The 12,256-nt window shown below is 39.8% G+C and overlaps 1 protein-coding gene across 4 annotated transcripts in view; it reads right to left on the bottom strand.

Moving 5' to 3' along the window:
• Positions 1-12,256, bottom strand: part of LOC117801570 — a 28,427-nt gene that overhangs the window by 15,630 nt on the left and 541 nt on the right. For 3 of the 4 annotated variants that reach the window (XM_034656796.1, XM_034656794.1, XM_034656795.1), the window contains exon 2: positions 3,150-3,310. In XM_034656796.1, the coding sequence (XP_034512687.1) occupies positions 3,150-3,310 (161 nt within the window). Of the gene's footprint in view, positions 1-3,149; positions 3,311-11,921; positions 12,234-12,256 lie in introns of those variants that run through there. The other variant, XR_004624254.1, reaches the window with a different exon arrangement.

The following is a 12,256-nucleotide window of genomic DNA, read 5'->3' as shown; positions in this document are numbered from 1 at the left end:
GGGAATGAAGCATTAGAGACTATGGACTCTGAGAAACAAACTGGGGGCTTTAGAGAGCAGGGGTTGGGAGAATGATAGACTGGTGATGGGTAGTAAGGAGGGCACGTATTGTATGGTGCACTGGGTGTTATACGCAACTAATGAATTATCGAACTTTACATCAGAAACCAGAGACGTACTGTATGGTGACTAACATAATATAATAAAAAAAATTTTAAAAAATTGCAGCTATTAAAATGTAATCACATTCAGAGGGCGCAATTCCAAGAAAAAGTTAATAGACTCGCATTAATTTAAAATATGAAACATTTCAATATTTGAGAACCATGAACTAATTTGGAATGGTTTAATACTTCTTATAAATGCTAGTAACAGTGATAGCATAAAATACATTTACAGGTGGCAAAATTTAAAACTAATGTAAATCCAAAGAGCTGCGATATGGGTGGAGAGAAAGAAAATGAATGATTTGCTTATTGATAAAATGTGACTATCATTAAACGAGAGAGTGGATAAGTGGATAAATGAATACTGAATTATCTAGAATGTTAAGAAGAGAAAAAGAATAGGGGTGCCTGGGTGGCACAGTCATTAAGCGTCTGCCTTCAGCTCAGGGCGTGATCCCGGCTTTCTGGGATCGAGCCCCACATCAGGCTCCTCTACTGGGAGCCTGCTTCTTCCTCTCCCACTCCCCCTGCCTGTGTTCCCTCTCTCGCTGGCTGTCTCTCTTTCAAATAAATAAATAAAATCTTTAAAAAAAAAAAAAAAAAGAAAGAAGAGAAAAAGAGTAATACTGACAGTGGTCAGGAAGAGAACTGACACCATTAACTGTCAGTGTAGACGACACCTGGGGAGTGGCTGTTTGGCCTACAGAGAGGCCTCTTCCCTAAGAACTCTCCCTGGGAGACAGGGGCAGGCTCAGGCAGAGCCTGATATACTTTGCAGAGTTGATCAGTCCAGAGATAACGTGACATAAGTTAGGCCACTAAGATCTTATCTCAGGATTTGGGGATTTGGAGCTGAGTGACAGACAGACTGGGAATCAGAGTCATATTAGTAGCGGTACTCTAGAGACAAATAAGGTCTGTAGATTTATTGTTATGGACCTTATACTTGCCTTGGCTCCTGGTTCAACAACATTCAACTAATTCCCTATGCCAGGTACTGTGCCCTCCTGACACCTCCCTTCCCTCCCCAGGCCCATCTTTTTGGATCAAGCTAGCTGATTAAGTTTCTGTTATTTAAAATCAGAAAAAAATATTTCAAAACATATCATTTGAAGTAATATTTATACAGCATCAAAAAATGTACCACTTTTACATTATCAGTGAAATTCTCAATAGTAAATGTAGATTCTCTGTGAAATTTATTTCAGTGTGAATAACGAAGCTCTGGAAATTCCAGGAAAGATACATGCAGACAAGAGAGGTAATAATAGTTCTCAATAAAAAGAAAGAATATGGTTTTTCCATTTGGTTTTAGGACCAATGCACTACACGATCTTTTTATTTCTCATTTTGTAAGCAGAAGTCCGATGGAAACTATGTCACAATCTAGTACGGATCTATACCCTGTTGTTTGGGAACTGAATTAAACCCTAGAGATTCTGAAATACAGAATTTAAAAAAAAAATCTTTTGGTTATTCAATAAGCTCATTTTTATAAACAGGGAATGAGGTCAGGGGAAACTGATTACCGGAAGGACAGGAGGATAATTTTAGGCAAGGCTGCTTCTAGAACACTGTCTAATGCTCTTTGGACATAAACACATTGTTAAAGAAATGTTTCCTGACAATTAGAAGTACAAGGAATAAAATAATGGTAGCCTATTCATTACAGATAGCTTACTGGTGATCAAAGCTTGCGTTGTCATGCTGTAAATGTTTAGATTGTAACGGTCTAGACATTTCATTAATATTTCTTGAAGAAGGGGAGGTATTAATTTATCCACTTAGGAGTCACCATGGATATAAAAGACAAATAAATGGAACTGCCCTCATAATGTGAAATGCGGCAACATAATAACAACTTGATGTTCTTGTTTAAGATTTCAAATTGAATGCTGATTAGTTAGCAATATATTATACTAAAATTTTCATTTCAGAAATAGCTCATTAGCCTAGAATTGGTAGATAGGGATGTTTGTAATTATTTCACCCACGATTGAAAAGATATTATCTCCCATGCACGAACTTTGGATATAAACAAGAAGCTTTGCCATTAACATTGAGTGTGGGAGACTGCCTGCAAGGCCAGCTATAGAGGCCTGTTTAAGTTCTATACTTCAACTACAGGAAAATTTCTCCTCTTGATGCTTTCCCTATAAGATGATGGCAAAGTTAAATGAATCTGGATCTTCTTCTTCTTTTTTTTTTTAAGATTTTATTTATTTATTTGACAGAGAGAGAGCCAGCGAGAGAGGGAACACAAGCAGGGGGAGTGGGAGAGGAAGAAGCAGGCTCCTAGCAGAGGAGCCTGATATGGGGCTCGATCCCAGGACTCTGGGATCATGCCCTGAGCTGAAGGCAGACGCTTAACGACTGAGCCACCCAGGCACCCCCAAATCTGGATCTTCTGCCACCCTGTAACCTTTATTGACTTTAAAAGTCTCATTTCCATTTACTAAATAAAGAGAAATAAAGTCAACTTTCTACAATGAATACATATTATTTTCATAATTGGGAGAAATAAACAACTGTTAGAATAAGTAGAATCAAATCATGATTTTTTTCCCCTAACAGTTGGTAATTTTTGGACTGTATATTAAATTAAGCCTACCAATTTCAGGCTTAAAATTAAGTTCTAGGGATCTACCGTACAACTTTGTGCCTTTAGTTAACAATACTATATGGTACACTTAAAAATTTTTTTAAGAGAAGAGATATCAAGTTAAGTGTTCTTAATTCAATACAAAAAGTAAATCAATGTCATATACATGTTTTGTTTTCAATGAAAACCATGAAAAATTTTTAACTCTTTTTTCCCTAATTATAAAAGTAATAAAGAGACTTCCAGGTTGGGACAAGACAGAGTCGTTGCACATCTCCCCATTCCTTCTGCTAAGTACAACTTAAAAACCCTGGATGGTATTATGAAACAAATACGGAAAGATTCTGAAAGTTACAGAAAAAGGCAGATTGGCTAGTTACCTTGAAAGACATGGCAGTGAGTTCCCTGGGTTTTCCTTTTGCTTCATATTCCTCAGACTGGGTGCTGGAGATGCAGGCAACCTAGAAATGCCAGCAGGCTCAGACAAAAACTGCTCCCAAAAGCCTGCTCTCTCTAGACAAAGGACCAGGAAAGGCACAGCCTAGCAAGGAAAAAAAAATTCAGTTTATAACCACTCAGGCAGAAAAAAGTTAATGTGGGAGGCCTGAGCCATAGAAAGTCTTGCTTGAAGGTTGACCTTTGGCTACCACCTAGAAGCTTCACTGATAAAACAGTTCCCTACATTAATATTAAACTTTCCCTAAATGATATGGATGTGCCTAGACTTGTCATGCAAGTGATAATGGTTTAGCTGTACACCTGCTTTCCTTCTAGGGCTCTGGAATTGGTGCTAGGCAGTGGGTACCTATGTGACCAGCGCAAAAAACCTTGGGCACTGAGTCTCTAATAAACTTCCCTGGAATACAATACTTAATACCTACTGTCACAATTCACTGATGAAAAAATTAAGTACATCCTGGGCAATTCTGTTGGGAGAGAACTCTTAGAATCTTGTGCCTGGTTTTCACTAGACATCACTCTACAGAACTTTTCCCTTTGTTGATTTTGCTTTGTAACCTTTTGCTGAAAATATTGTCAGTGAATACAACCGTACACTGAGTTCAGTGAGTACTCTTAGTGAATCACTGAACATGAAAGTGTTCATGGAGACCCCCAACATAGTGCCATACTCCAACAAAGTATCACAGGAAAAGTGGTGGTCCCACCCCCACCTCTGTCAGGAATAGCCCAATGGGAAACCTAGACTTTCACCCATGCCAGAGTATAATGAGTTACCCCAACCCCTCTGCCAGGATGGTGTCAGAGAAAGCTGAGTGGGAAGCCAGAACTTTTACCATCTACCAGTGGTAATGAGGTCCTCCCCCACACCACCCATAATGTCAGTGGAGGCCATGTAGGGAGTAGTGATGACGCATCCTTCTACCTCCCAACTGGGGGGGTATCAGTGGAAGCCTGGTGGAACTCCCACTCCTACGCAACAGTGATGAGGTGCCCTTTCCTGCCCACATGGGGTAACAAAGAAGCCTAATGGGGATATGAGCTTATACCCCAAACAGGAAGTTATAAGGTGGAATCTCTCTAACCCCACTCTGCAGTATCAGAGAAAGCCTATTTAAACAGAAGATTAATGGAAGATTTAAATAAGATCCAGAGTATCATAATATAATACCCAAAATGTTCAGGCTACAAAAGAAAGGTACTTGTCATACTAACAACCAGGAATATCTCAATTTGAATGAGAAAGACATCAACAGATGTCAACACTGAGATAAGACAGATGTTGGAATTATCTGAAAAGGATTTTAAAACAGCCAGCACTGGGGCGCCTGGGTGGCTCAGTCCTTAAGTGTCTGCCTTCGGCTCAGGGTGTGATCCTGGAGTCCTGGGATCAAGCCCCACATCAGGCTCCTCTGCTGCGAGCCTGCTTCTTCCTCTCCCACTGCCCCTGCCTGTGTTCCCTCTCTCGCTGGCTGTCTCTCTCTCTGTCAAATAAATAAATAAATAAAATCTTTAAAAAAATAAAAAAATAAAACAGCCAGCATAAAAATATTTCAATAAACAATTATTTTTTTTAAAGATTTTATTTATTTATTTGACAGAGATAGAGACAGCCAGCGAGAGAGGGAACACAAGCAGGGGGAGTGGGAGAGGAAGAAGCAGGCCCATAGCGGAGGAGCCTGATGTGGGGCTCGATCCCATAACGCCAGGATCACGCCCTGAGCCGAAGGCAGATGCTTAACCGCTGTGCCATACAGGCGCCCCTCAATAAACAACTATGAACATGTTTGAAACAAACGGAAAAGTTTCAGCAAAGAAATGGAAGATACAAAGATAAACAGATGGAAATTTTAGAACTGAAAAATTACAATATCCTAAAATAAAATTTAAAAAAATTAGTGGATGGGCTCAAAAGAAGGATGGAGGATTACAGAAGAATCAGTGACCAGAACACAGATAACAGAAATGACCCAATCTGAACAATAAAGAAAATAGATCTTAAAAAAATTAACAGTTCTGGGGACCTGTGGGCTACACTGAAAGATCTAACATTTGTTCCAGTAGAGTCCTAGAAGGAGAGGAAAAAGAGGGTGGACCTGAAAAAGTATTTAAAGAAATAATTTCTGAAAAAGTTCCCAAATTTGGCAGAAGACATAAACCAACAGATTAAGAAGCTAAGTGAACCTTAAACAATAAATCTAAATACATCTCCACCAACACACATCATAGTCAAACTTCTGAAGACTAAAGACAAAAAAAAAAAAAAATCCTGAAGCAGCAAGAAACAAACAACAGCTTACAAAGAGTAGGAAAGAACAATTCAGATGAGATTTCTCTTCTGAAACCATGGCGGCCAAGAGGAAGTAGTACATTTTTCAAGTGCCAAAAGAACTATCAATCCACATTCTGTATCCAGTGAGATTACCCTTCAGTAATAAAGGGGAAGCCAAGACATTCTCAAATGAAGCTAGTCTCAAAGCATTTGTCACTTATCCTAATAGGACGGCTAAAAGAAGTTCTCTAAACAACAAGGGAATGACAGAAGGAACTTGGGTCATTAGGAAGAAAGAACAATGGAAGGAGTGAAAATACGGGTAAAAACAATAGACTTTCCTTCTCTAATTTTCTAAATTATAATTGATGATTGAAGCCAACATTATAATATTGTTTGATATGGTTTTCAATGTATGTAGAAGAAATGTTTAAGACAATTATAAACTGTGGAGAGTAAAGAAACGTAAATGAAGCTAAGTTTTTGGGGTTTTTTTAAAGATTTTATATATTTATTTGAGAAAGAAAAGAACAAGCAAGACAGCATAGCAGCAGGAGAGACAGAGGGAGAGGGAAAAGCAGGCTCCCCGCTGAGCAGGGAGCCTGATGCAGGGCTCATCCCAGGACCCTGGGATCATGACCTGAACCAAAGGCAGACGCTTAATGAACTGAGCCACCCAGGCACCCCAGAGTTGGGTTTTATACTTCACTCAAACTAGTAAAATGCCATCACCAGTAGACTGTGATAAGTTAGATATATATAATGGAATACCTAGAGCAACCACTGAAAAATTCATACAAAGAGATAATACTTAAAAACACTACAAAGTGGAATTGTAAAATCATGTTCAAATAACCAACAGAAATACATGAAAAAGAAAACAGAAAAACCAAAAACAGAAGGAACAAAGAGAAAACCATATTAGCAGACTGAAGCCTTAACATATCAATAATTATATTACATACAAATGGTCTATGTTGTTTGTAAAAGCCAAAAAGTGAAGAAAAAAATTCCAAACAGGTTAATAATTAGACAAATTGTTATAAATCCATACCAGGAAATGCTACTCAGCCATAAAAGGGTATGGACTGTTGCTACAAACAATAGTTTGAATAGATCGCAAGTGTCTTATGCTGAGTGAAAAAAAAAGTCTCAGAAGGCATATATGTAAGATTCCATTTATATAATATTCTGGAAATGACAAAAGCATAAAGATGGAAAACATTAATGACTAAGGTTTAGGAATGGTAAGAGGAATGGAAGTGGAGGTGGGTATAAATGGGTAGCAAAGGGCACCTTTGTAGTGATGGAAGAGTTCTGTATCTTGACTGTAGTGGTTATATGAATCTGTATGTGATAACATGTGGCATAGAATTATATGCAAACACATTGTACCATGTCAAAGTTTTGACACTGTACTAAGGCTATGAAAGGCATAATCATTAGAAAAAGACTCGGTGAAGGGTGCACACGATCTCTCTTTTTATAACCTCCTAGAAGTCTTCATTAATTTTTTAAAAGTATATATAAACTGTATATACAAATGTATATACATCTAAAGCATAGAAGAGACTTGCAGGGATAGACATAAACATTATGTGGTAAGGATATATATGTATTATTTGAATTTTTTTAAAAAAATGCCTTCATGAATTTCTTATATTAAAAAGAAAAAAAATGCAAAATTATTGTAAAAAATCCAAATACCAAAAAACATAAACAAGATGAAAAACACTTGCTCTATGATGCCGTCAAGAGATAATTTCAAGGGGCACCTGGGTGGCTCAGTCATTAAGCGTCTGCCTTTGGCTCAGGGCGTGATCCTGGCGTTATGGGATCGAGCCCCACATCAGGCTCCTCCGCTATGGGCCTGCTTCTTTCCTCTCCCACTCCCCCTGCTTGTGTTCCCTCTCTCGCTGGCTGTCTCTCTCTCTCTCTGTCAAATAAGTAAATAAAATCTTTAAAAAAAATAGAGATAATTTCAATTCACTCACTTAACAAATACTGAGTGTATCCTAAGGTGCCATGAACTGTTAACATTTTGGTGTATATTTCACAACTTTCCTGTGCATCCAGAGCCATATACAAATTATAATCATTCATGGATATGCATTATTATTTGCATAATATATAACAAGATCTCATTACTTGATGTTCTATTCATTAATATTCATCCATTCAGCAAGTATTTGATTACCTGCCTTAGCCAACATCATGCTAGACTCTGAGAATATAATGGTGAATTAATCAGACATGGTCTGGTTCCTCACAAAGCTTACAGAACAGTGAGAGACTATCACTAAAAAAATCTTCTGAAATAAATACACAATTACAGTTGTGTCAAGTTTAGACAAATGTAAACAATGTTTTGAAATGCCCAACTGTGAAAGGAAAAGTATCTTGAAGGCAAGATACCATGGCATGCTTATCATTCATGGAAATGAACCAGTAGAGAGAAAGATTAAAAATACAGGAGCCAGAAAGGATACTAGATTTAAAGAAGGCTGACAAGGAAGGAGCCAGAGCACAAGTATAAGGGTCGGCTTCAGGTAGAAGGAACTTGCCACATAAAAACAGAAGCAAAATAAGCAAAGACAGGTGCAGATGTAACTTAGTTCCTAGATTCAGAGGTCTGAAGTTGAGGCAATTCCTCTTTGAGATCTTCTATTTTCTTTCTTCTTTTTTGACCGGGGTGGGGGGGGGCGGGGAGGCAAAGGGAGAGGGGAAGAGAGAACCTCAAGCAGAGTCTGACATGGGGCTCAATCCCATGACCCTGAGATCATGACCTGAACCGAAATCAAGAGTCAGACACTTCACTGATTGAGCCACCCAGGCACTCAGAAACCTTCTACTTTCTTATCAAAAATATAAGACATAATCATCTGCCAAGAACAAGCCTGTAAATTCGAAGATTTGAGGTTTAAAGAGAGTTGTGGTTTTAAGTTTTCATTTGGGAAAGCAAGCTAAATAGATAAAGATAGTAAACTTGCCAGGCTGAATTAAGAGCCTGCAGAGTGTGCCCTATGGGGCAGATTCTAATCAGTTTTCAGCACACTGACTGCAGTCAGGGAAAAGGCAAAGGAAGTATTGGGAGAGTACTGGGAAATATTGGGAGAGTACTTCTCCCAAGTATTGGGAGAAACAAAGTGCTATAGTAACTAATAGAAAGAAAGAAAGAAAGAAAAAGAAAGAAAGAAAGAAAGAAAGAAAGAAAGAAAGAAAGAAGAAAGGGAGAGAGAGGGAGGGAGGGGAAGGGGAAGAGGAAGGGAAGGGGGAAGAAGAGACAGTTTTTCAACTGGGAGGAGAGAGAAAATGGCCTGAGAGAAAAGGGGAAAGAAGTAAACAGGTCAGGGGAACGTGGGGATAAAAGCAAGGTGGTGGTGGATTTCTGGCTGGGGTGCAGGAAAGTCCTTTAGCCTTCTAATCCAAACATGATCACAGCTATGTCAGCAGTTTATCATCTGATTTTATGAAATTGGTTCCATATTTCTTTTAGACCTAACATTTTCTCTTAGACCTAACAACCTATCGAAACCCTAGGGAAGAATTCCCAGGCATCTTTAGTTGCTGCAAAGAATTATGAGTGAGGCACAAGTATATTATTCTCCACACATTAGAAGGGAAGATCTAGTGAGCAACAGGAGGCAGAAATTTATTCTCTTCCTAATGACACTTGTGAGTTGTTCTGAGCACTTTTTCAAAGTCCAGTTTGTATTTATTCCTAGTTACCAGGAGTCCAGCTCCTTTATTCTTTTTCTTTTTTTTTTTAAATTCAATTAGCCAACATATAGTACAACACTAGTTTCAGATGTAGAGTTCAACGATTCATCAGTTGCGTATAACACCCAGTGCTCATCACATCATGTGCCCTCCTTAATGCCCGTCACCCAATTACCCCATCTCCCTACCCACCTCCCCTCCAGCAACCCTCAGTTTGTTTCCTGTAGGTAAGAGTCTCTTGTGGTTTGACTCCCTCTCTGATGACTTCCCATTCAGTTTTCCCTTTTCCCTATGATCCTCTGTGCTGTTTCTTATACTCCACATATGGGTGAAACCATATAATTGCCTTTCTCTGATTGACTTATTTCACTCAGCGTAACACCCTCCAGTTCCATCCACATCAATGTAATTGTAAGTATTCATTCTTTCTGACAGCTGAGTAATATTCCATTGTATATATCTATACCACATCTTCTTTATCCATTAATCTGTCGACAGACATCTGGGCTCTTTACATAGTTTGGCTATTGTGGACATTGCTGCTATAAACATCAGGCTGCATGTGCCCCTTCAGATCATTACATTTGTATCTTTGGGGTAAATACCTAGTAGTGCAATTGCTGGGTGGGTAGCTCTATTTTTAACCTCTTGAGGAACCTCCATATTATCTTCCACAGTGACTGTATCTGCTTACATTCCCACTAACAGTGTAAGAGGGTTCCCCTTTCTCCACATCCACACCAACACTTGTTGCCTGACTTCTTAATTTTCCAGCTCCTTTATTCTTTTCTTTTTTATTTATTTATTCGACAGAGATAGAGACAGCCAGCGAGAAAGGGAACACAAGCAGGGGGAGCGGGAGAGGAAGAAGCAGGCTCATAGTGGAGGAGCCTGATGTGGGGCTTGATCCCACCAACAGCGGGATCACGCCCTGAGCCGAAGGCAGATGCTTAACCGCTGTGCCACCCAGGCGCCCCAATCCAGCTCCTTTATTCTTAAGATAATTTTTTATTTCATGAATTTTTAGCTAAATAGAAATGGACTTGGAAGAACTGAGATATGGGCAAATCGTCTGTTAAATGGACTATTTGTCCAAAAATACTCTGCTGCCATTATTCTCTAAGAAATACCACTGTTCAACACTTACAATTATTAAATTATCTACACTTGAGTAACATCAAACTTACCAGATTCTTCATACAATGGCCAATTTATCATTAAAAAGAATTTCTTTATGCATCCTTTTGCTTAGATTTAAAATTTAAAATGTCTTAGTTGACATTTATGATGAACAAAAACAAGCTTCTCTAGTAACAGTAAAAAATATAAAGTGGCCAAGCAGCTGGTTAGCACATGAACAAGGAACAGACTGGGTTGAAAGAAAATTATAATTCATTGTGGAGTTCAGTCCCTTGTTTTTTGACCATCTCTTTAGCTGGATTGCTAATGTGTGATTTTTGTACAAATTCTTTTAATTTTGGGTTTTCCTCTTTTTTTTTTTTTGAGAGAGCGCGCGCCCGCGCGCGCGCGCGCGCGCGTGTGTGTGTGTGTGTGTGTGTGTGTGTGTGTGTGTGGTATGTGGAAGCCAGAGTGGAGGTGCTGAGGGAGAGAGAGAATGTTAAGGAGGCTCCAAGCCCATCATAGGGGCCTGGGGGCTCTGTCTCAACACCCTGAGATCATGACCTAACCTGAAATCAAGAGTGGGATGTTTAATCAACTGAGCCACCCAGGCACCACCCCTCCCCGTTTTTTTGTTTTTTTAAGGAAAGAGGGTGTACTTTTTTTTTTCCACTGAAAATGTTTCATTTTTATGGGTCACCTGGGTGGCTCAGTTTTTAAGTGTCTGCCTTAGGTTCAGGTCATGATCCCAGGGCCCTTGAGTAGGGGCTCCCTGCTCCGTGGGGAGCCTGCTTCTCCCTCTCCCACTCCCCCTGCTTGTGTTCCCTCTCTCACTGTCTCTCTCTCAAATAAATAACAAATAAAATCTTAAAAAAATGTTTCATTTTTAAAAATGAGCATTTTCACGCATTACTAATACAATTAAAAATTTCCAAAAGAGAGAGGTAAGGAGAACATAAACTAGTGTTTGTCTTAATTAAAAAACTGTAAAGACACAAAACTTGGCTCTTTGCTTCCCTTCCATCACAGCCAAAAGGGAAACATGAATCATTTACATCACGGTCAAGTAGAAGGGAAAATATACGTAATTCAAAGACTGGTGCGTATCTGAGGTCAGTATTTTGTTCCCATTTTCCCTTCCTTTCCGATCTAAGTTTTGTTTGGTGCCATATAGAACAATCTAGCGGCAATGATTTTACTGTTCTGCCTAAAAGCAAAGTGATGTACGTTGAGAGCTCCCGTTATGAATCAGATAGAGACTGCTCTGAATTTCCACTAAAGTCTACAATTCCTTTGTAGGGTTTGTAATTGGCTTTCCTCGCATTCAGAGGGGAGGTGGGGATGGGCAGGTGGATATAAAATTCCATACAGTACTTCAGTGACCTAGATGGCAGCTCTCGTATTGAGATTTGCTTCTTCGGTTTTCTGAGTGACTTAGGCTTGCCCCTTCCCTTTCTGGCAGGTCCTCAGTTTACCCTTGCGTTGGATAAAATGGGTATAAATCTAAGTTCCTAAATTACTAGTGTTGGAGGTCCCTGGTGCGGGGGAGGGAGGGTCCCAAGTCTTCATTCTTAAAGGTCACCTTTTAGCTCTCATCCGGAACATGACAAAGCCACACGAGTCCTAGTCTCGAGTCCTCCGAAGGTCTCAGCACACCTGGAAAGCCAGGGTAAACCCACCGACCGAACTCCGGCTTCGGCGAAACAATAACAGAGACGTCATACGCCTGAAGCGCCCGCCCAGCTCGGCGCCCACTGGCGGACGCATGCGCAAAGTAGGCGAAGGCAGGCAGCCGTCCAGCTACCCTAGGTATCTGCACAGTCATTAAAGTCTCGGAAGCCCTGGCTCCCTCGCCGGCTGAGGCGATCCCTGGCAGTGGTTATCTAGGATTACCCCCCACCAAAGACCAACACGGGA

Source organism: Ailuropoda melanoleuca, chromosome 3 (genome assembly GCF_002007445.2).
Source record: "Ailuropoda melanoleuca isolate Jingjing chromosome 3, ASM200744v2, whole genome shotgun sequence".
Taxonomy (NCBI): Eukaryota; Metazoa; Chordata; class Mammalia; order Carnivora; family Ursidae; genus Ailuropoda; species Ailuropoda melanoleuca.
This window is presented reverse-complemented; position numbering and strand designations above follow the sequence as displayed.